Source organism: Astatotilapia calliptera, chromosome 7 (genome assembly GCF_964374335.1).
Source record: "Astatotilapia calliptera chromosome 7, fAstCal68.1, whole genome shotgun sequence".
NCBI classification, from domain to species: domain Eukaryota; kingdom Metazoa; phylum Chordata; class Actinopteri; order Cichliformes; family Cichlidae; genus Astatotilapia; species Astatotilapia calliptera.
In genome coordinates, this window is record NC_137428.1 from 42,987,593 (window position 1) to 43,011,012 (window position 23,420).

Below are 23,420 nucleotides of genomic sequence, written 5' to 3' on the forward strand. Positions count from 1 at the left end.
ATGATGGCTGTTTGGTAGCCGTTTGCATACTATGCATACTCTCTCTCTCTTCATATGTGTGTGTACAACAATTTTATGTTAATGTACAATCCTTAATATGTTTTGTGTGTATGCGTGTGTGGGGAGGAGGGGGGGGGGCAGAGGGAGTGTTCGCCCAGGGCGCCAAACTGGCTAGGACCGCCACTGTTCACAACAGCTTCACTTTGTGATTTTGCTCTGGTGAAAACCATCTGCTGAAATGTCAGATTCTTCTTTAGCTCTTCTACTTTCTGTAGTTTCTGCTCTGCATTTCGGTTTTTCAGCTTATCCTGACGTTTTGTCTTGAAGTGCCGCCTTAAATTAAATCCCTTAGTTACAGCCACATTAGCTCCACAAATAAGATGCGGGTTTACCAGCAATGTTTGTAAACATATATTCAGTCTCCCGCCGCCGGTGCAGAAAGGCTCTGTTTTCAGAATCAACTTTTCTCTTCGCCATTGTGAGCAGCTAGCTAACAGAAGTTTGACTTGATTGAGGGGGGAATGTTCCCAGGTAGCCGAGCGTTCGGCAAGGAGGCTGCAGCGCTGCATTATGGGATCTGTAGTTTGTGTGTTATTAGCACCTCATATCGCCGGGCCATGCATAACAATAATAATAAATCTACATAAAATGATCTCTCTGGCCGGATATAAATGTACGCCGGGCCGGATGTGGCCTTGACTTTGACACATGTGCAGTACACAGTGAAACGAGACAGCGTTCCTCCAAGACCATGGTGCTACATATAAAAGAAGATCAACACAGGATTACATAGTGCAACTGTGAAAAAATTGCAAACACCAATGCAACACCAGACAGAACAGAACAATACGAACACAACACAGTGAAGCATTGACAGAATGTAAAAAAAGGTGTGTGTGTGTGTGTAACCAGTGAATAAAACCACTATTGTTTTTAGACTTAAAAAAAAAAAAACTTTAATCAAACGTTACTGATTTTCCCTAATGAACAGAAATAAAAGTGTTCAGACAGAAAAATCAAAGGTGAAAGATTTATTTGAAAATTGCTGAAGTGGAGAAATGCAAAATGACACTTATGAAACTTTATGAATCAGAAAAAAGACAAAGAAAGAAAGATACAATCTGAGAACACGCTATATAGTCCAGTAAAGTTACACTACATATATTCACCATTAAGAGGAAAAATGATCACATTTTCAGTAGTCTACTCTATGAAAATCTGACATCTTTACAGTTTTTTCCTCTCTACTCATGTATAAAAATTATTTTTAAGAAGATACAGACTTGGTTTTCATACGCAAGAGTCTAAAACTTTTTCTTAAAGCAGTGAAAACATTTCTGGACTCAAAAGTCGTAATCCATTCCAAATTGTAACATAAAAGGTTTAACAATTAAATGCACTTCATATACATTTTTCTATTTTAAAAATCTGCAAAATTAGAAGTAACTTAAGCTTTCTTTTGTCAAATTTGTGTTTGAGACTGTTCAAATAAATATCAGAATCAGAATCAGAATCAGAATACTTTATTGATCCCTGGGGGAAATTATTTATATGAAGAACAAAACAGATAGGCTTATAATTTTTAAACATTTAAACATTTTTAAACATATATTCTTGAAAGTTTTACATCCCAAAGTAAGAAGAAAAAGAAAAGAATAAAGGTTTGGAGAATCCTGGTATTAAATATATAAAAAACAGAAACAGTAGACGCTGACACAAACTTAAGGCTTTTGTGACACTGTAAAATAATGATTCTAGAAAGTATAAAACCTCAAAGATAACTGATGTAAGTACCTTTTAAGTACTTAATGTATCAATTTAATTTATCATAATATTTAAAGTATCTATTTTTTCTAGTTCAACTTTTATCAAAGCGAGGTTTAGCAAAAGTTCGGTAAACTGATTTTGTTCCACATGTGATTATGTAATATAAACATTTTCAGGTCGATCGAACCTCTGTTTTCATTTTTAAATGAGTGATGAAAAAGTAAAAACAGCTTCTTCATTGGGCATTAGCTTCAGTTGTGAACCAGTCCAGAACATTCTCCTTGTTCTCTTCAACCCATTTAATGTTAGCGATGGTTCTCTCAATGGATTGATCCAGTGCTAAGGTCCCAGAGCCAAAACCAACATCGGAATTGTCAGCCTTGAACTGCTTCAGCTGATGCAACAGACACAATGTAAATCAGGGGAGTAGTTTTAAAGAAATACATATACTGAAAATACATGGCTTTGTTCATATCACTCATCTCTTTTGTTATATTACAATTATGTTTTTTTCAACATTTTAATAATGAGACATGTTGTTTGTCATTCATAAAATGCTACAAACACTCAAACCTTTTGTTATTGTTATTGGATGAATGTTCTTCTTGCACACAGTCACTGCAACTTTTTATAAACTGACCAAATATTGCAGCTTGGTTATGGCACAAGACTGCACTGCTTGCATGTTGATGTTAAAGTTGTCATAGTCCTGAGTCTCAGGCCAAGTATTTTTGAGTTTTGTTCTGGACTTCTGATTCTCTCTTTGGACATTTGAGATAAATCATATTCAGGGTTTTGTGTACTGATTTCCTATTACTTGTTTATCTGTTTTTATTCATATTTCTTGGTTTCTTGTTTGATTATGTTAGTTCCTTTTGGTGCCCTGTCTGTCACCTCTGTGTCCTGTCCTCAGTGTCCATCCATCCAATCATTCGTTTCCGCTTATCGTTTTATATTGTTTGTTTTATCTTTTATGACTTGTTATCTTACGTGCAGTACTTTGTGATTCTGTATAAAGAGGTGCTATATAAATAAAATTTTATTTATTTATTTTTGTTTTCAAGGTTGCGGGGGGAGCTGGAGCCTATCCCAGTTATCTTAGGGCGAGAGGCAGGGTACACCCTGAACAGGTTGCCAGTCTGTCGCAGGGCTAACACACAGACAGAGACAACCAATTGCAGTCCCATTCACTCACCCATTCACACCTATGGGCAATTTAGTGTTTCCAATTAACCTGTCCCCACTAACTCAGTGTCTCCTGTGGTAATCACAGTGGTTGTCTCCATGTTTGTATCCCTTTGTGTCTCCCCAGTCACTCATGTCTCTGTGTAGCTCCGGTCTCTTTGTCAAGTTCATGCGTCTTAATCTGGGTCTCAGTGTGTGTTACTTCCTGTTTTATTTTCTTAGACCTCTCTCTTGTGTGTATCATGTTCAGTTTTGGATCCCTTGTCTTGTTAGTTCTATTCTTCACAGCTGTGCTCCCTGGTGTGTCCACTCTGTGTATATATTCTCTGTATCTGTGTCCTTTGTTGTGTCAACCTCTGTCAGTCTGTTTCTATGAGTCAGTCCAGACTGATTGAAGATTACCAATAGTTAGGGCTTAACATAACTGATTTCAGTCAATATTTAAATAAATCCAAATAGGATATGATGAGAGGTATATGTTAATGCTGTTTATGTTAAAAGTGTTTTCAGAAGATGGGAAAGTGATTGTGCTTATGAATACTGGAGCAATGGGAGGCCACTGTGCTTTGATGCTATGGAGGGCCATGAGAACCAAACCACTGTCTTTAGGTTTCAAATCAAATCAAATCACTTTTATTGTCACATCACATGTGCAGGTACAGTACATGTGAATGAAATTCTTGTGTGCGAGCTTCACAAGCAACAGAGGTGTGCAAATACTGGTAATGAGAACACTATCACACAGCAGTAAAATGCCTGTCCTGTCAAACTTATTAGTTCAAGTCAGTTCAGATTAAATTAACATCTTGTAAAGTCGGGAAGGCTTGAAATCAATACTTGAAATTTGAGATTTTGAGACCAGAGGATGACTTGAGATTTGATAACGCTTAAAGTATCTACATTTAAAAGTAGTATAACAAAATGAACAAAAGGGAAACCACATTGTGGTAAAGTCATTTCAAAGAAATATCTAACCTGCTGAAGCTCAAATTCAGTGGAGAAACGTTTGGTGACGCCGTTTACGAGGTTGGAGAATGAGAATGAGCCACCACCATACCTGTGAGAGGGAAGCACAGTTGAAGGCAAACATCAGTTAGCAGAAATTAAAGTCCAAGTCACTTAAGAATGGTCTTCTCTTTCATTGAGAACGTGATTATCATCTGTGAAATTACTGAATTTCTACATGCTTTCATAAATTACATATAATTCATTACAAATGTATATATACTGTATATTTAATGAGTATACAATAGATTATATTTTTTAAATACTCTGATCATTTAAGAGTGCAGTTCTATCCAAACTGTAACATATACAAGCCATTTATGAGAAAAAAAAAGAAGAGAAGAAAGAAAAGAAAAGAAATTTAAGAAAACCGTACTAATGATTTTGCGGGATGAAATCTATTTATCTGAAATGATTTATAATAATCTTGCTTAGAGTAATGGCTCTTATGAAGCCCTACAAACTGAAGTATGAGACATGTTACTCCTTTTTTGCTTATGAGAGAAATAAATTATTTGCTTTCCCTTTGGCATTTTAAGCAACTTTAATAAAATATCTGGTGATGTTTCTCCTAATGTCTCCTAGTCAGTTCAGGCTCTGCTTTAAATCCAAAACTTGGAATCACATGGAAAACAAAACCATCATCAGTCCCACACCAGCATAACACTGTGCACTAACCACAGTGCATCCACAACTGATGGTTGCATCAGTTATGGGTCCAATCATGTAAAGATTATGTTATGATTATGCTGTAAGTGTTCTTTGGTTCACATAGATATGACACACAACACTTCATATATGTGTTGCAACCTTTTTTAAATTGTCACTTTGAAGATAAACTGTAATTCTTTTTTCATATTAAAAACTATCCTTCCTAAAATGAAACTCGGGTGCCTTTTTAGAGTTATGTTGTACTCACTGACTGAAGATGTATGACCATCGAGCCCTGACAAAGTCCCATGCCAGAGACTGACCAACCACATTACTGGCAATGTCGACAATGGTGGCGGTGGCATCCTGCTTTCGGATCATGTCTGGATCCAGAGTGTATTCCAGATACCTGAACAGTCACAGAGTAAATATGTGTGCTAGATAGTAACTTTAAGTTACATAGTGTGGCATATTTATTAATAAAGCAATGAATGTACCTGTTGAGCAGCCAAGGTTGTTTGGTGCAGGACAGAGCATAGCGAAGTTTATCAGATTCAATAGCAGTACTGTCATTCTTAATAAACTGTGACCAAGCAAAATCCCATTCTTTCTTGCCACCTGCTGCAATAGCATTGCAGTACACAGTGGAGCGCAGGTTAGGGTGGATCCTAGAAAAAGAGCATATTGTTAGACTTCAGTACACCATAGATTATACAGAGTATTACTTTAAACTAAAGGGGAATAATTATTTGATCCCCCTGCCAAATTTATAAGGGTGCTTAATTACAAGGAAAGGAAATGAACTGTCTGAAATTTTTATAGTTTCATTTTAAGTGATGTTATTGGCTGCTGCTTCAGAACTTGAAACTTCAACTCCCTCCCAAGATTTTCTTTAGGATTAAAGTGTGGACACTTCCAAAGTCACTACATGACCTTATTCATGTGCTTCTACGTGTGCTCCTTCAGATTATTAACAAGCTCATCCCTGGCTCTATTGGATTAATGTCAGGCAAACATGAGGCCTAATCATGGGTATCGATTCCTTGATCCTCCTGGTACTGCTCGCATACGTACTCGGGAATTGTTGTCCACCAGGAGGAACCCAGGACTCACTGCACCACTGTAGACTCTTACAGCTGGACCAAGGATTTCATCCCAGTATACTCATATGACATGTATGACTCTATGTTGTACGAGTGTACATCTCATAATCCTGTCTTTATGTTTTTAATATGTGCTCAAGGTGAATGTTCATAGAGGGGATCTCTGCAGAGACCTCAGACTGGGTCTGCTGGCACCAGCTGGCTCGCTTGTCTATGCTTTTCTCTGCTTTTCTCTGCTTTTCTCTGCTCTCTCTCCAAAGATCGTGGTAGCTCTTATACCACCAGCTCCACAAATTGTGCCTGCTCTCCAGGGGCCCAGGTTGCAGCCACTGTGCACCAATGGCTCCAGTAATTCACTCCACAGGAGATTTCCCACTAGAGCAGTCTCGTGAAAAAACTCTACACCCAGCCTTTGACCAAGTGATAAAAAGTGATCTTCATATGGTGCACCCTAATGCAGCGCTTATCTATCTGCATTTTGTATTGATTAAAGATTAAAGATGGGCTGACGCTCACACAAAAGAGGAACACACCCAGTTGTTGGTGCCAAAAAGCCACCAAGAAATTATTTTCCCGGTGGCTCATCATAACCCCATGGCAGAGCATATGGGATATGATAAAACTGGAGTGAATCATGGCCTGATATTATTGGCCTGGATGTGGATGTGTTCAAATGGTGTGCATCCTACCTGGAGTGTTAGCTGCTATTTCAAAAGTGCCCTTGTGCCCACTAGTGCCTACCTTAAAGGAGGTGCCATTTGAGTGCATTGGGATGGATCTCATCAGTTTACCAACTGACACTTTGTTCATGTCTCACACACTAAAAGAACTGTACCAATTACTGCTATTACATCTATTCAGACCAGGTTCTACCACCGTCAGACTGAAAGGCTGGCAGAGTGGCTGAATAAGACTTCTATTCATGAGGATGAACCCAGTTGAGATCACTGGTTAGACCCTATTTTGTTTGTAGTGGGAGATTTTCTCCCTTTAACTAACTGTTTGTCAGGAACTTGTGTGGGTGCGTTTGACCTTATTAAAGAAAACTGTGAGCAAGGTCCAAGCCGAGCTAAAAATGAAATTCATTATGTTCTAGACCTGAGAGCAAAGCTATACACATTGGGGAGTAACACAAGAGCTCCAGGCCCAGGAACATCATTAGTCCCTGTACAACAGAGGGGCAAAACTCATCTCGAGGTAAAGTGCTTGTATTGCTCCTTTCTTTTAGCTCAAGGTTACTTGCCAAGTGCCAAGGACCCTTTGTGGTCAAACATGGGGTGGCTGACACTGACTATGAAAAGGGAGGAGCCACACTGGTATATCACCTCAATCTCCTAAAAGTATGGCGAGAAGCTGGAACTGTTTCTCTGATGAGCCTGGTTAGGGAAAGAGATGAGTTAAGGTGCCAAATTCAACCATTCCCACCTTCCTCCATTATGATGACTATCTCACAAAGGTCTAGAGAGCAGATGTTGCTTGCATTGCAACAGCAGCTCTACTTGAGGAACTGCCAGTATTCTGGAATCACCTCCATATATATATATATATATATATATATATATATATATATATATATATATATATATATATGGCCCCAAAATTGACATGGACACACACCTGTTGGTGTCAGTATCCATCCACTCTTGAAACCATGTCATGACCAGGTTTTGGCATTCCTCCAACCCTGTCCTGCAAGCCAGGCTAATTGCATTCACCTGATTATACCTGCAGGATAGACAAATAGAAAACAGAAGTATTGACAAGAACTTTTAGGGAAAAACTGGGGAGAGCAAAGAATAATGAATACAGATATTTCGGAGTTCAACATCATATAAGCTGAGTAGCAGAGTTTCTAAGTTCCAGCTATCACGTGTGCTGAACTGAATTTGTAGAATTACACATTTTAAATAATTCATTTAAAAACTGTATCCTGGGTCCAGAAAAGAACAACTTCTACAATTACATCACAACATAAATTATGTTTTATTGAAAAAGTCTAACCTATCTATCTGATTTATGAATGCAGTTTAGACTGGTGGCAGCTTTATGTTGAAAACTTAAAATGTGTTTTCACTCACTGGTCCATGTGTCCATCAGGAACTTTGCTCGAGTTGTCTGTCATTTGCTTGTAGTATTCAAACAGAGGGGAGACTTTTTTCACGAGATAATCCTGAAACAACAAAGACAGAACTCAGAAAATGTGACAACTTATTTGTGTATTGTTTCTTTTGTATGTATATGTCGTTGGAAGAAGTTCACCTGCATGGGGCCATAGACTTCGCTGCGGTCAAACATGAGGTAGAAAAAGTCCAGGTTGTTAAGGGCTGCCTTCCATGGAATGTAATCTCTCTCATTACTCAGGTATTTGGTGGTATTAAGCGCCTGCACTGTAGAAATGATCTTGGCTCTAAGAGGTAGAATATCGTAAACATTTATCAGATACTTCATGTTCATGTTTTCCATTGTCATAATTTTAAGATATTACCACGAGTACTATTAATTAATATCTGATAGGTAAGTATTTAAGCCCACAGCCTACCAACATATTTAAAATACATGGACAACTGGCTGGGATCCCTGGGGACCCCAAGAGAATTCGTAATATCAGAATAAGAATAATAGTAAGGCTTAATTCTTCTCATAGTATCGCTGTTACCACTTTAATGTCACCATATGAAAAATAGATTACAATTATTATTATAGTTATAGAATGTGCACAAGTTTTATTGTTTAATCAACTTGCAGATTTCATCCAAAGTATAATTACATAACAGCCTGACTCTGGTATTCAATTAAGTAATTTCAAGAAAATATTATTTTTTAATATTGTAAATAATTAAGCCATACTGAGGTCATATTGATCCCGGTATAAAAAAGCTGAAATAAATAAAATGGTAAATGGACTGGTTCTTATAAAGTGGTTTCATACTCTACATCAGCACTCAAAGCACTTTAAGCTACTTAACTAATTCACAAAGCACTTTTTCTATGCCTTTTCTATGTAAGTGCTTTCTATCTAATATTCACATACTCGAATGAATGCAGTGGAGAGCAACTTGAGGTTAGTACCTTGCCCAAGAATATTATGCATGCAGGGTGGCAAGGGATCAAACCACCAACCCTTTGATTACTAGATGACCTGTTATACTCTATTTATAGCCTGGTGATGGCTAACTGATTAGAAATAGTTGTGTCAGACAAGCAGAAATGGCTGTAGTGATAGATGTAGCTATTCCAGCAACATTAGGAAGACTGAACACGAGAAGCTCAAGAAATAGCAAGGGCTGAGAGAATGTGGAAGGCAAAAGCAACAGTGGTCTCCATGGTGATGGACTGAGGGAAGTGTCCCTCACATATATCAAACATTCCCTTTAGAAAAGACAATTATTCATGTCTTCTCCATTTGCGGGTAATGGCTCTCCCAGTGATTCACTGGAGTCCCAAAGCCTTAGAAACGGTTTTGTAACTCTTTCTAGAGTAAATGACATCTGACACCTGTCTAATTGATATATCATTTAAACATGTCTGTTAATAATCAGGCTAGTGAAATTGAACTTATAATAATAATGTATTTAATCAAAGTATCGCAGTTGATTCACGTTTGAATGATCATGAAGTGACAAAGCTGGAACAGAAGTAAATAGTTTTTCACATCAGTGTACATTTCGGAATTATAACAGTTATCATGTACATGTGAGACAACACTTGCAAACTTACCTGGCCAGATTGAAGGCATCATCCAATATCTGAGCTCTGTTGATCCGTGGAATGAGCTTAAAGAAACATCAGGAAACATCAAGAAACACGTTTACAATCACTGATAATCACTGATAATGACTGTGTGTTGGGCTCCTCTGTCTTACCTGATGATTACTCTGCAGAACATCTAAGAGTTTGGCCCAGTTGTCATCATCATAGTTGACCCTGTAGTAACCAACCATGTTGACATTGGCTAGCACCCACTGATCTTGTGTTGCTTTCATAGCTTCAGATGTTTCTAGAAATAGAACTCAAAGTTGGTGCACAAGAATAAAATAAATGTAAGCTTTTCTTAAAAAGTTGCCTTAGTTTATTGAGGGTTGCAGGTATTCATGATCCACAGTTCTCTTAAGATCCTGCAAGAGCTAATGGTGGCAAAAGGACAGCTATTCTGCACTTAAGTAGAAGTACAGATACCAGTGTTAAAAATACTCCAGTAAAAGTTGAAGTAGTGATTCAACTACTTTACTCAAGTAAAAGTAAAAAAAGTACACGCTTTGAAATTTGCTCAACATAAGAAAGTAAAAATCAGCTTTTTGGAGGATGGTTCTACCCGCTATTTTTGTGAATAGCTAAGCTAAGTCTTGTGCTATAATAATGTAATAATCAAATAATATTAGACAACGGAAATACAAACTTTAGTCTAATTTTTAATTCTAATAGTCCTCAGGTTGAATCAGTACAAAAAGAAGGAAAATAAAAAAAATCTTGATTTTGTTAGGCCTACATTATAGAGTGTGACTACCTTAAAATGAAGGGAGTAATAGTAAAAAGAAAAACAAACTACTTAATTAAAGTACAGAGTGGTGCTGTGCTTTTGACAATTGTCCAGTTATATAGCTCAGTTTTGGCCAAGTTTCAGCTGTTGTCAGTGTGCTGGGTCTTTTGACCCAGCAGTTTGAGCTTGAATTGTGTTTTTTGTGACCTTTGTGTATTTGAAATGACGTTCAAGTTTTAACTCTCTAAACTGTCAACAGACTGCAACTGTTTTATTTATGAACACAAAATCACCATCATGTTGTTTGCTCTATCTCAGGGACATTAAGGTACTATAGAGAGACCACAAGAATTTAAAGGTAATATAGTTTTAAAAATACAAAATTTTGAGTCAATGTAAATATTTACATGTAAAAAAGAAACAGAACCAATTATTCAGTGGTTTCTGCTAACGGAGAATCAACTCCAACAAGCAAATTGTTAGAAGTTGAACATAAATCAGTGAAAACACAAAGATGAAAAAATACTTAGAAAATGCTTGTGTGATAATTGAAAGATTGTGATTAAAAGATTGGTGGACTGCAGAGGACCACCACATTTTGAAAATGATGTGCAGTCTTAAGCTGGGAATGGATTATCTACCTGATTTGGATGTTAGCCACAGTGGATTCTGCATATTTCCAGTCATCATCCATTTGATTGGAATGATCCATTGATAACTACGGCAGAACATTTGAAACATTATTTCTGCAGTTTCTTTTTCTTTATTTTGCTTTTCATTAACTAAAAACTGCCTGTTACCATTTTGCCATTTAAAAATAATAAAAATTGAAGAACTGCATAAAGAATATGGTATTCACTTGATATATTAGGAGGAAAAGATAAAAAAGGCAATGCAAATACTTGAAGGGGGATGGAGTTGTGACTACAGCTTCTGGATCCAGAAGGAAGTGCTGCTGGGAAACACTTCCAGTCCCAGTGTTAATGGTAACCACAGGAAAGCCCATCTGCAGCACCCAGGTGTTCATTATGTTATCGAGAGTATCAGGAAGCTCTAACTTGCTAGAATCAGCAGCCTGTGAAGGTCCCAAAAAATCCAAAAAGATAAAGTAAATATGGTTTGTGTGTGTGTGTGTGTGTGTGTGTGTGTGTGTGTGTGTGTGTGTGTGTGTGTGTGTGTGTGTGTGTGTGTGTGTGTGTGTGTGTGTGAATATATATATACAGCTGATCCTTTCTGATGTTTCGAAAGCACTAGAAAAAAAAAGAGATCTTAAACTAAATATTCAAATAAAAAGAGCAGAGAGATGATAACATGCCTTTTGCAGATGATACCAAAGGTCTGTGTAGACTGCATTCCCAAAGCTAAATGCACTCAGATAGGACTGCAGAAAAAAACAGTAAACAGAGATATGTCAGACACACTGCTTTGGATAAATGAGGGATTACTGTGTTAGCAAAAGTTTCCAAAAAATTGTACAAGTGTTCAACATTTCGCTACAATGTCCTCCAAGTTCTTTCATTGAAAGGGATATCCTTTTCACAGATGACAGGATATGATTTCTTAGGTTATTTATATTTCTCACTCATCATTGGACAAATTGTAATTTGTAATTTGAGAAAGATAACTGGTGTATGAATGGGTTGTTTAAGAATATATAAAAGCATTTCAATAAGGAGAGATTGCTTGGAAGAATTAAACATGATTTACTGAGATATAAACATTCATGTATTTGGTGATTAGACTCTGAAGACCCATCATGGCAGAATGGAAACCCAGCGATGATAAGATTTAGGACAGGGCCCCCTAGAGTTGACACGCTGGAGGTGGTGAAGATGAAGACTGATGCTTGGATTGGACTATTACTGAAGTGTCCATAAGTTGCCCCTCCATATTAGACTGGCCCAAATTCTTGAAAATTTCAAATCACTTTTAAATACACACCTTTTTTTCCAAGGCATTTTAGGAGTAGTACCAGAGTCGGCTTGTAGTCAGTTTTAGTCCGTTTTTGGTCGCTTTTAATCTTCTTTACTTTACTGATTCATTTCTATCATTTTTTTTCCATTTATTTGTTTATTTATTCTATTGTTATTTAATTTTCTTTGTGTGTTTAATGTAAGATTTTAAACTTTTTTCACTGTTTTTTACTGGAAAGCATTTTGGTCAACCATGTTGTTTATAAAGTGCTCTATAAATAAAGTTGGATTGGAAAGTTGGAGTGTCTGTGAGGTGGAAATGGAGAGTAGGTGGGCTGAACAGATACAACTCCACATGTGGCTGCACAAAACAAAACCTTTATAGAGGTTTGGCAGACATGTGACCGCTTACCACATACCATTAAGTTGTTACCCATTTTGGACACACAGTATTCCTAAATCATACTCAAAAACCTACTAAACCTCATGTAGATAAGATAAATTATGGAAACTATGGTTAAAGAAACAAGTGTATATACTCTCTCAGAGGAAGTAAAAAGCTTTCATCACTAGTATCTTGCTTGTTATGTGCAGAAACTGGACAAGGGACTTTCACTATTGCAGTGAACGTTTAAATAATTATTTGAGCGAGAAGTTTTGTGCTTTTGCAACAATCGTGGTAACCAGCATGACTGAGCTGGTGATCACCTTCTGCATACAGCGGTCGTCTGCAAGATGTTTAACTGTTGATATGGTGTTTATTTACTCCTTCTTGTTGATCTATGAACACTGACCTTAACTGAGGCAGTGCAGTTCTTTTAGTCTTCTTCTGGTACATTTTTAAAACAATGTAGATATTGTCCTGTTGTTACAGCAAAAACCTCTGCAAGGATGACTGGCTGGTGGACTCACCTTCATAGTAGCACACTGTGTTCTGTTATATTGTGGTCCTTACCCTCAGTCCCAGCTGGAAGACATCTTCAGTGAGGAAATCTGACAACATCCTGAGGACAGATGCTCCCTGATGAGGAAAAAAACACACTGTTAGGTTTTTTTGTTTTTTGCTTTTTGTTTTCATGGTTTTGAGAGTCTATGCATGCTTTACCTTGCTGTATGAAATAGCATCAAACAGCTCACTAATCTGTGCTGGCGTCTGGATATCTTCTTCTTTAGATGACAGAGGGTGAGAAGAAGCCAGAGCATCAATAGCAAACACCCTATGAATGTCACCAAGCACGATGAGGTCTGTCTATTATAAAACAAATGAGACTGTATACTTAACAACTTTGTCGAGCACCAATACTTACATTCAAAACAATTTGGTGTTAATGAAATTCTTACCACATTCCACTCAGGTTCAGCATTATTTGCTCCCAAGTACTCAACATAGGATGCAAAGCCTTCATTCAGCCACAAGTCATTCCACCATCTGAGTGTCACCAGATTACCAAACCACTAGAGGGACAGTTCAGAAAAAAAATGTGAGAATTGACTCATGCATTTGAACTAGTTTACAAAGAAGTGAATAGAATTTGTTTTTTGAAGTTTTTTATTCACTTAAGTCTCATCTTGAAGTTATTTTCTGGGACTTCAACCCTTTTCTATGACATATGAATGGGTGTGAATGGGTGAATCAGCCAAGCTGTATGTGCTCAGGTAGAGTAGAAAAGTATGTAAAAAGTAAAACTATATATCCAGAATATCAACTATATAATATATATCCAGTTACCAGTTACTTGGAACTATATCTGAAATTGCTTTCGGGGGCCCTGAGAGTTGACATGAATGTTTTCCAAAGCACTTAAAACTTAATTACTGCCTATATTCAGCATCTCAAGAATCCTCTTAAACTTTATTTCCAGGACTTGAAACTCACCATGTGAGCCAGTTCATGAGCAATGATCGTAGCGATCTTTTCCTTGTTGGAGTTGGAGGAGAATGCTTCATCGTACAGTAGAGCTGTCTCCCGGTATGTGATCAGACCCCAGTTTTCCATGGCCCCTGCATTAAAGTCTGGGATTGCTATCTGATCTGTGTTAGGACAGAGATTATGTTAATGTGGCTGATTAGTTGCTTGAAGTGAAAGAGGTTACCAGTTTAAAACAGCAGAAGTGCTTAAAACCTTTACCCAGTCACAGTGCAACGGTGTCAATTTAATCCACTATGGGTAAAAAAAAAAAATTGATTAACATCCTACTTAGTTAAAAGTACCTATAATCACGTAAATAAAAGTTTCAAAGGTGTCATAAATATCAGTTTATATATGCATAATAAAATGTCAAATAAAATAAGTGCGAGTACATCAAATCTTGGCCTGCAACATAGGACAGGCTAAGATTATATAACAATGAAGAATCACATTTTACCTGTTAATAATTGATAATGAAGATGACCTTCTCATAACAGGTCATAAAAAGTCACAACTGAAAGATGTGCGTATGATAAGAACATAATGGAGCTGACTGGATGCTGCAGCCAAGGTCTTGGGCAATAAAACTATATATTTTACAGTTTTGCCATAAACATACACATGATGCCAATAAACATGAGACCAAAAACTGATCTGAGATCTAAGATTAGATCAGTACACTGAGTAGACACATGTCCCCACTTTACATGTGAGCAGAGACTTAGGTGCATTTATTAATGAACAAAATGAACTTCAATCAGGACACCATAAAGATAAGGCATTTTTATGGTGTGTTTTTTTGTACACTAACAGAAACTGTGATGCTGCTGAAGTCTATCATATCAACTGGTAAAGGAAAAAGTATAGCATTTTTTGTACACTGTTTTTTAATTGCTTTGTCATTTTGTGGTAGTTTTTTGAAGAAATATAATCTCTTCCAAATGTTGTCCCATTTGCATAAAAACAGCAAACAAAAAATAAAATCTTGATGTTATTTTGCATCTTTTTAATGAAATTTTGCATTTTGCTTATGGTCATTTAATGTCACTATAGGATAGGTTTTCTTGCCCTCACAGTCTTTGATTTGAGTTTAGTCACTTATGACAAGCAAGAAATATAAAGTCACTTCATGACAAGGCCTCAGATCAGGTATTCACTTAGTACTTGATATGTTAGTATTGTTACTTATTAAATATAGACTTTTATCAAATTAAATGTACATAATAGATATGAGATTAAGATTTCATAGACTTGAGAAATCCATGCTGGTGCATCAGGACAGCTGTGCTGACTCATGATACAGTGAAGCTAAAAAGTGTGCAGTAGTAAACGTGCAGGCATGTAGATGTCTAGCTAATTGTGTGGTGGTCTTACCAGACTTGGGTAGAGGGTACGTGGCATTGTAATACTGCTCAAAGAATTTAAGGATTGGTCCAGTTTTGTTAAGGGCATACTGTCCTTGACCAGCTGCAATGGCGGACCTCCGGGCGAAAATGCGGATCTAAACCCAGATTACACAAAATAAAATAAAATTGAAAAACACTTTACACCACTTTGCAAAATAACATTATTCTATACACTTGTATTTCAAATAGTTTAAATCTATAGAAAGAGTACAGGGTACAGTCTAGGCACCATGATCTTAAAAGTACAGTCAATCATCTCCAAAAGTTGATTCTGTTCATCTGGACGTAATGTTTTCAGTGGGAGAAATGTTTCGTGACTCATCCAAGTGACTTCTTCACTTGCTGACTGCAGGTTTCATCTTATAAACAGTACATCTGCATCATGACTGAAACCAGCCCACTGAAGGAACAAAGGGCTGGGAGGTCAGTTCCTTCATCATCATGAGCATGCATCAAGACGTACCGTCAATATTTTTTTTTTGCAGTTATAAGAAAAAAATAATAATGTTGAACTGAAAAATATGCATTATTAGTCTGACTTATGTCTTATGTGTTCACTTATGTGAACTTAGAATGAGTCCATTAAAAATATACAGGTGTGGGCACTGGTTTGTGGAAGCCACCAGGTTGCCCCGCCACTCAGGAATACAGCCCTCAAGATGGACATCGCTGTTCTGTCTAATTGTATTTTATGTATGTGGGTAGAGACCAACCTGACACTGGCCCGGTGGCGCCAATGTCAGGCAGCCTCGCCTCTGTCAGTGCGCCCCAGGGTGGCTGTGGCTACAATGTAGCTTGCCATCACCAGTGTGTGAATGTGTGAATAACTGAATGTGTAAAGCGCTTTGGGGTCCTTAGGGACTAGTAAAGCGCTATACAAAAACAGGCCATTTACCATTTTACCATTTATTAGTTGATGATTTCCATCTCAGTCTTTTATTTCTGAGCATGTCTTTGTTTGTTGGGATTCTGTATCAGGTCCTGATTGTTTTGTGTCCCAGCCAGCTAATACTGCCAGGAAAAAGTCTGATTTTAGTGAGCTGACTCCCAAGACTCCTAAGACTGTGTGTTTCAAGACTGTTTATTCTGGGACTGTTTGTTGTTTGGCTGAACAGGGCTCCCTTGAGACAGAAACTCTGCCCGGATCATGGCCAGAGACCAAGTTTAAGGTCTTAGTTGACCCCCAGAGGTTCTCATTCCTGCCTTGCTCCGGGCTCAGCCGAGCCTGCCCAGCCTCTGGGGCCTCCTGGGGGCCAGATGTTAAATTGACTTGATGCTATTTACTTGATTAAATTGTTCCTTTAAATTTTCTGTATCTTCAGTTGGATGAGCACAAGAAACTTTTACTAATTAGTTTTCTGTTTTACTAATAACATATTTGCTCTACTTGATCGGAAGAAAAGGCAACTGTGAAAATTACTGAAATCCACGTGTGAAAGTTTCTTGGAAATCAAACCACTTTGATTAAAGAATGTCAAAATTACTATGGGACAACAATTACCTCAACGCCATCAATGCTGTTACCAATACTGTCGTAGTCACTGACAATGAATGCCAGCAAGTAAGTCGACATTTTCTCCGTTCGCTCAAAAACTGTCTTAAGCAGATCCTGGCCATCATGGTTGATTTCAGTTGTTTCTGAAAATAATTAAAATAAAATAAAATAAAGAGGTAACATTTTTATTTGATTGCTTTCCACTTCTTACCATTTTACTGACTAGACACAAAGTGTTTTTATATTGTTGTTGTCATATTTTATTGTTTAACTATGTGTTACATCCTCAATATTTAACTATGTAGTGACATCAATTTTTAAAACAAAAATATCTGCTCTGTTCTCAAACTAACCTATGTCCTTGCCATTGGACAGGGCTGTAGTTCCACGGTCGTGGATCAGCGTAATGAAGAAGTAAGCTTTCATAGCTGGCTCATCAAAGCAAGGGAAAGATTTCCTAGCATCTGTAGGCTGCATCTGGGTGGTAGCCATGACCCTGACAAGAAGAAGATAAATTAGCCTTGTGTGTAAAGAAGGTGCTACACAATTTAAACAAAATGGTTGGATGAAGGTTCTCCAAAATCCAGAAGATGTAATAGCTATATGCCCAAAACCTAGTTGGCCTATATAAGCAAAATAATAACAACAACATAAAAACTAGTAATTTCAACCAAAGTCCTCAACTTTTCTTATCTTGTAAGCAGTACTTGACATTGGTCAAGTTCGCGTCAAGTTACTTGAAAAAAGTAATCAGTAACTAATTACTGATTACTCCCCCCCAAAGTAATCCCATTACTTTACTAATTACTTATTTTCAAAAGTAATTAATTGCTTAGTTACTTAGTTACTTTTTAAAAACACGATTTACAACCCCTGAATAGGTGATAAAGTGATAGATCTTCAGCCCAATTCTACTTTTTCTACATAATCCATCATACAAAATGTAATCAAATGGAAAAGTCTCTTTTTAAAACTTGTTTTATTAGTTTTAATCTTTTAACTTTATGCATCAAGCAAAAGTTTAATTATATGCACCATTCTCTGACTGGAAGAAATTAGTTTAACATTTAAACCTATTTTCTGCACATTCCAGCACATAAAATAAAATGTTTTTGTGTTTACACTCACTCTTTCAAATAGATGCAAGTGAAACACAGCAGAAAATAAATAAAATCAAAGACTAGCGGTCCTATTGCTCTATTTTCACCTGTAAAGCAGGTGTGGGGTAGGCGGAGGTTTACCCTGGTGCAGGTGTGCCGCGGTCAGTTGAAGAATCCGCGAGTTTCTCTGTGAGTTTCCCATTACCTCGTAGCGCACTCTGTGCTTGTTTGGAAGTTTAGGAGTTTTTTTCGCTGTAAAAAGAAGTTTTCTTCCCACGCACGATGGACGCTGATGTTTTTGTCACTTTTTATGGAATTAAACTCAAAGTAAGGTCAGTGCTTCCACGCTTTAAACGCTGCAAGCTCATACTCTCTCCCGCACTCGATATATTATCCATTGTTGATCTGCACACAGCTGTTGTCATGAACGTCGCACTTACGTCACTGTCATGAGACATTCTCGCAAAAAAAATCATGGTTTTAGTAACGCAGTAACGCAGCGTTCCTACGGGAAAGTAATGGTAATCTAATTTTTGCAATAGTAATCCCTTACTTTACTCGTTATTTGAAAAAAGTAATTGGATTACAGTAACTGCCCATCTCTGCTTGTAAGACAGTAAAATTCTTATTTTCCGACACTTTGTCAAACAAAAGATATAAAAGTATGTACTGTGGGAATTTTCCGCTAATTTATGATAGTATTCATCAATTCATTATTGAAATAATTGTCAAACTGTAACCGTTGATTTTAACAACTATTTTGTAGTTGTTCTAGATGTGGTTGAAGTTTGGACAGAGATTAACTAAATGATTCAAACAAAAATGTAATTATTAAAGACATACTCTTTTTTGCTATTTTCATTGTTACCTATGTTGATATGTTCCAGGTTTGTTGACACTATATACACTTACCTTTTCTCTCCATCCATGTATTCGCTCCTGTAGAAGCCTCCAAGGTCATCAGCTAGTTCTCCAATGAATTCAGTGTAGAGGCGATACTTGTGTCCCTTTTTCAGTGTACCATCCAGCTCCAGGACCAGGTACTGTGTGACACCTTGGAGCCAGGAGGACTTGATTGCGGGGGCTTCAACACTACTCACTGACATGAGTCTTGCCAACTGGTTCTCAAACTTGGTGTAATTCAATTTATTAGAATGGATAAGAATCAGGTCAGTGTCCTCCACACATTCAAAGTCCACAACGGAACTGCCTGAAACACCAAGAAATAATGTGCAGTTTAATCAGTTGTTTAAACGTAGAAACCTTCACATTATTTGGAGTCACATGTGACCGGTTTATCCAATCCATGATTTTGTTGCCAAAAAATATAAACTCAGTTGCATCAGGTAATGCTATTAGCAATCCCTAGCTAATACACTTTAGTCCAACTTTAAAAACACCATAACTCTCGTGCCACTATAGAATATTTAAACAGCACACTGAAAAAAAACAATTGGCTGCACACCTAAAAAGGACTTTAAGTTTCAGATGCTTTATTTATTTTTCTTCATTCTCTGTTGTTTACTATTGTTACATTTAATTTTCTCACTTGTGTGATCAGATCTAAACTTTTATAAGAGATGAGAACTGTTTTTCAGTAACAGTTTTTAATATCATAGGTGTGATAGTTATAAGGTCAAACTCAAGCTTTTAATGTGTTTTTAATTTTTGCAAATACACATGTAAGAGTAATTTAAAAAATAGCAGCACTGAGTTGGTGTCATATAAATTCAAACTAATTTAGTTTTTAATACTTTTTAAAAGTTTTTTTTTTACTTCAAACTGTATTTGTCTTTTGTGTTTCTAAAGGACAGCATAATGTAAGACAAATCGTTTTGTGGCTTAAAAACTATCCATTCGCTTCTGCTTATCCTATTCAGAGTTGGGGGGCTGTCTTAGGAAAAGAAGCAGGGTACGCCCTGGACAGGTCACCAGTCTGTCGCAGGATACAAACAACCATTCGCACTCATATTCACTCCCGCATTCATACCTACAGGCAGTGTTGGGAAGGTTACTTTTACAATGTATTCCACTACATATTACAGATTACATGCCCCAAAATGTATTTTGTAACGTATTCCGTTACGTTACTCAATGACAGTAACGTATTCTGAATACTTTGGATTACTTAATATATTATCATGCTTTTTACAACAACGTGAATGTACTATTGCTGTGTGATTTATTACTGTTACTAAAGGTTACTCGCCATACCAATACCAACTAGATTTTTAAATCTTAGCGTAGAATGAGTAACAGTAGGTGGACATTAAGTAAGGCTGCACTTTTTGCAGCGATCTCGTAGAAAACTATTCCGCGCATATATAAAACAGGTCCGCGGCTCCGAACCGTAGTAAAGGGACCTCTGGCTAATACGTCGGGTTCCGTGTAGCTGAAAACTAGCTTTACTTTGTTTTCTGTGTCAACTTTGCTAGTGAGAGACAGAGAGAGGCGTTGAAAGGCTGCTCCAACGAAACTCATTGTTTCGGAGGAAAACACGAACACGGTGTACAGTCGAGTCTTAATAGCTTACTTACAACTGGGCTCGTCAGGCACTCTTCTTGGCTGCAGTGGTTATTATTATATTTCCATGCTTCCAGCTCCCGTTTTTGCTCAGTGACAGCACGTACTTTCCGACTTTTTCTCTCTCCCTCGCTCACAGACACATAACGGGTTTGGCAGTCCATTCTCCCTGCAGCACGGACTACACTGCCCATGATGCTACATTCTTTAGGGCTATGCCTGTAACACACTGCATATTGCCTTCATATTAAATCATTTTTGTGAATAATTTTAAAAAATATTTCTTCACGTCATTATGTAATGACGTGAAGTAGAGGTGACATGGGCCACAGGCATTAGAGCCTCTTAATGCACGTTTTGTTTGGGTTTCCACCAGCGTGGAAAGCAAAAATAAAGAGGGCATAGCCTTATGAAAAATGTAATCCATTCATTTCAACAAAGTAACTGTATTCTAAATACCACCCTTTTAAACGGTAACTCTAACGGTAACTGTACCGCCATTACGTATTTAAAATACGTAACGGCGGTACATGTATTCCGTTACTCCCCAACACTGCCTACGGGCAATTTAAAGATTCCAGTTAACCTGTCCCTACTACCTGCATGTCTTTGGTCTGTGGGAGGAAGCCAGGGTACGCAAACACGGGGAGAACATGCAAACACCACACAGAAAGACCCCGGCCTGATGGTGGAATTTAACTCAGGACCATCTTACTGTGAGGCAACAGTGCTCATGACCATGCCACCGTGCTTAAAAACTATTTCTGATTAATTCAAGTCCACATTTAGATTCACGTTCAGCACATTTATTTTTGACAATTTCTGACAATTCATTGTTGGAGCACCACAGGCTGAAAGTGTTGAGCTTAAGTTGAAATCTGATGTTAAAAGAAGCCAAATTTCCCCTCCATTGACTTGGTTTTGAAGTTTTAAATTAAAAGCCACCTGGACTTACCATTGCTTTAACTATATCAAAACTGCATGCATATTTCACTATAGCATTCTAAGCCTTTCCACCTCAAATGTTCCTGTTACTGTAAGTATTGCTGTCTCTGTTGTTTAACTGCAACCTGTTTTTCCAACACAGTTTACCATTAAAATGTGCTTCATTTGTGCTTAACAATATTTTGCTTAATTTCTGTTCCATACAGTGCGCAACTGTTAGTTGGGCTTAGAATGGATTCAACAACTCTCATCAACTCTTCAAAGACATTTCAAGTGTGATCAGTGTTATTCATTCTATTGTCTGTTCTACATTATACATTTTCAGTCATCCCTTGGAAAACTAATAAAAAGCATTACAATCATACTTCTACCTCTGAGAACAATGCTGGTAAACACCCTCTGGCTTTAGTTCTTGCTGATACCGGGAGGGTCTATTATATGAACATTACAGAGAAAGAGAGAAAAGTACTCATAAAGCCTTACCTAAGAAGGTGTAAAGACCAGTTGTTGGGTCTGGAGTCAGTCTTGGCCATAAGGTGACATTATATGTCTCTGGCACCAGGTTCTTGGGCAGCCGATACTTGTCCCAAGGTTTATTGGATGGAATGGGTGTTGTGGTAGGGGGTTTGGAGGTTGTTTGTTCTTCATTTTGATTATTGTTTTTCCCCTTTTCCTGTGAGTAAACAACTGACAAAGCTATGATAGTGGCTAAGGCTCCCACACCTGCGATGATCCCCAAAATCCCAACAGTTTTACTAATAAAGAAACCTTTCCCCATGTTGCCTGCCTACCCAGGAGCCCCACACTCAGACACTGAATTCAGAGGTGGAAGGTGAACTTGGATATGTAGCTGTGGGTAGCATTTCTCCTCCCATTTGCAATAACAGGTGATACATTAACAATAGCATTGTAAATACCAACACAGCAAAATCTCCAGTGTTAAATTAACACTAGAGAGTGTCTATATGGGTGCACACCTCTGAGTGTTAAATACAACACTGTTGAGTGTTAAATTAACACTTTTGACAGTGTTATATGTTTAAAAGTAACCTAGTCAGTTTTGAAGATTAACAATGGCTAACACTGAGCAGTGCTGATTTTCTAACACTGGAAAATAACTCAAAATGTTAGAAATATTCCAGTGTTAGAAAATCAGCACTGCTCAGTGTTAGCCATTGTTAATCTTCAAAACTGACTAGGTTACTTTTAAACATATAACACTGTCAAAAGTGTTAATTTAACACTCAACAGTGTTGTATTTAACACTCAGAGGTGTGCACCCATATAGACACTCTCTAGTGTTAATTTAACACTGGAGATTTTGCTGTGAATGTCATCTGCTGAGGATAGAGCAGACTTTTCTTGGAAGAAACAAAACTCAAGAAAGCCTCTCAGTTACCTCAGGATGATTACATTTGATTGTTGCTCACTCAGTCATATTTAAAATATTACTGTTTCTGATGTTTTCTGATGAGAATTGATTTTGATATTTGCTCTTGCATTTAATGAAAAGAAAGAACATATTGAAATTTTTAAGTTTTTATTCTGAGTATGTCAAATCCATGTTAGAACATAAAGTTCATAAAGATCACTGAAACGCACTATTTGTTGGTATTGATATTTTACCATGTTTCAACATAACTTTACCGCACTTCTAACTTAAAGCCCAGAACATATTACTGAGGCATGCAAAATAAGGTTAGATGTTTAAAGCTGCCATCCAGTCACAGTGAAAAAAGTTTTGGAACTACATTTGCATTACTTACAAATAAAAGACAGACATAGTACACTAAGCCATACTACATACTACAAGAAAGTTTGCTAACTTCTCACTTGACTAAGAATCTCATAAACTACTGCATTTATAGTTTCATACCTAAAGTGCAGCATGATTTTTGTTATTTATGGTCCCATTTAGAGAAAACAGAAAACAAAACAAAA

At 37.3% G+C, this 23,420-nt stretch overlaps 1 protein-coding gene across 1 annotated transcript; it reads right to left on the bottom strand.

Moving 5' to 3' along the window:
• Positions 1-1,016: 1,016 nt before the first annotated feature.
• LOC113027414 (aminopeptidase Ey-like) lies at positions 1,017-22,276 on the bottom strand. Its single transcript, XM_026177026.2, has 21 exons — positions 21,963-22,276; positions 18,924-19,221; positions 17,265-17,407; positions 16,918-17,054; positions 15,385-15,511; positions 13,978-14,132; positions 13,443-13,556; positions 13,207-13,350; positions 13,057-13,122; positions 11,504-11,569; positions 11,091-11,263; positions 10,830-10,906; positions 9,575-9,708; positions 9,429-9,484; positions 7,971-8,118; positions 7,790-7,881; positions 7,329-7,436; positions 5,106-5,276; positions 4,877-5,017; positions 3,928-4,009; positions 1,017-2,161 (listed from the first exon to the last, which is right to left on the bottom strand). Exons 1-21 carry the CDS (start codon positions 22,255-22,257, stop codon positions 2,003-2,005), a joined length of 2,886 nt encoding a protein of 961 aa, XP_026032811.2. The 5' UTR covers positions 22,258-22,276; the 3' UTR covers positions 1,017-2,002.
• Positions 22,277-23,420: the final 1,144 nt, after the last annotated feature.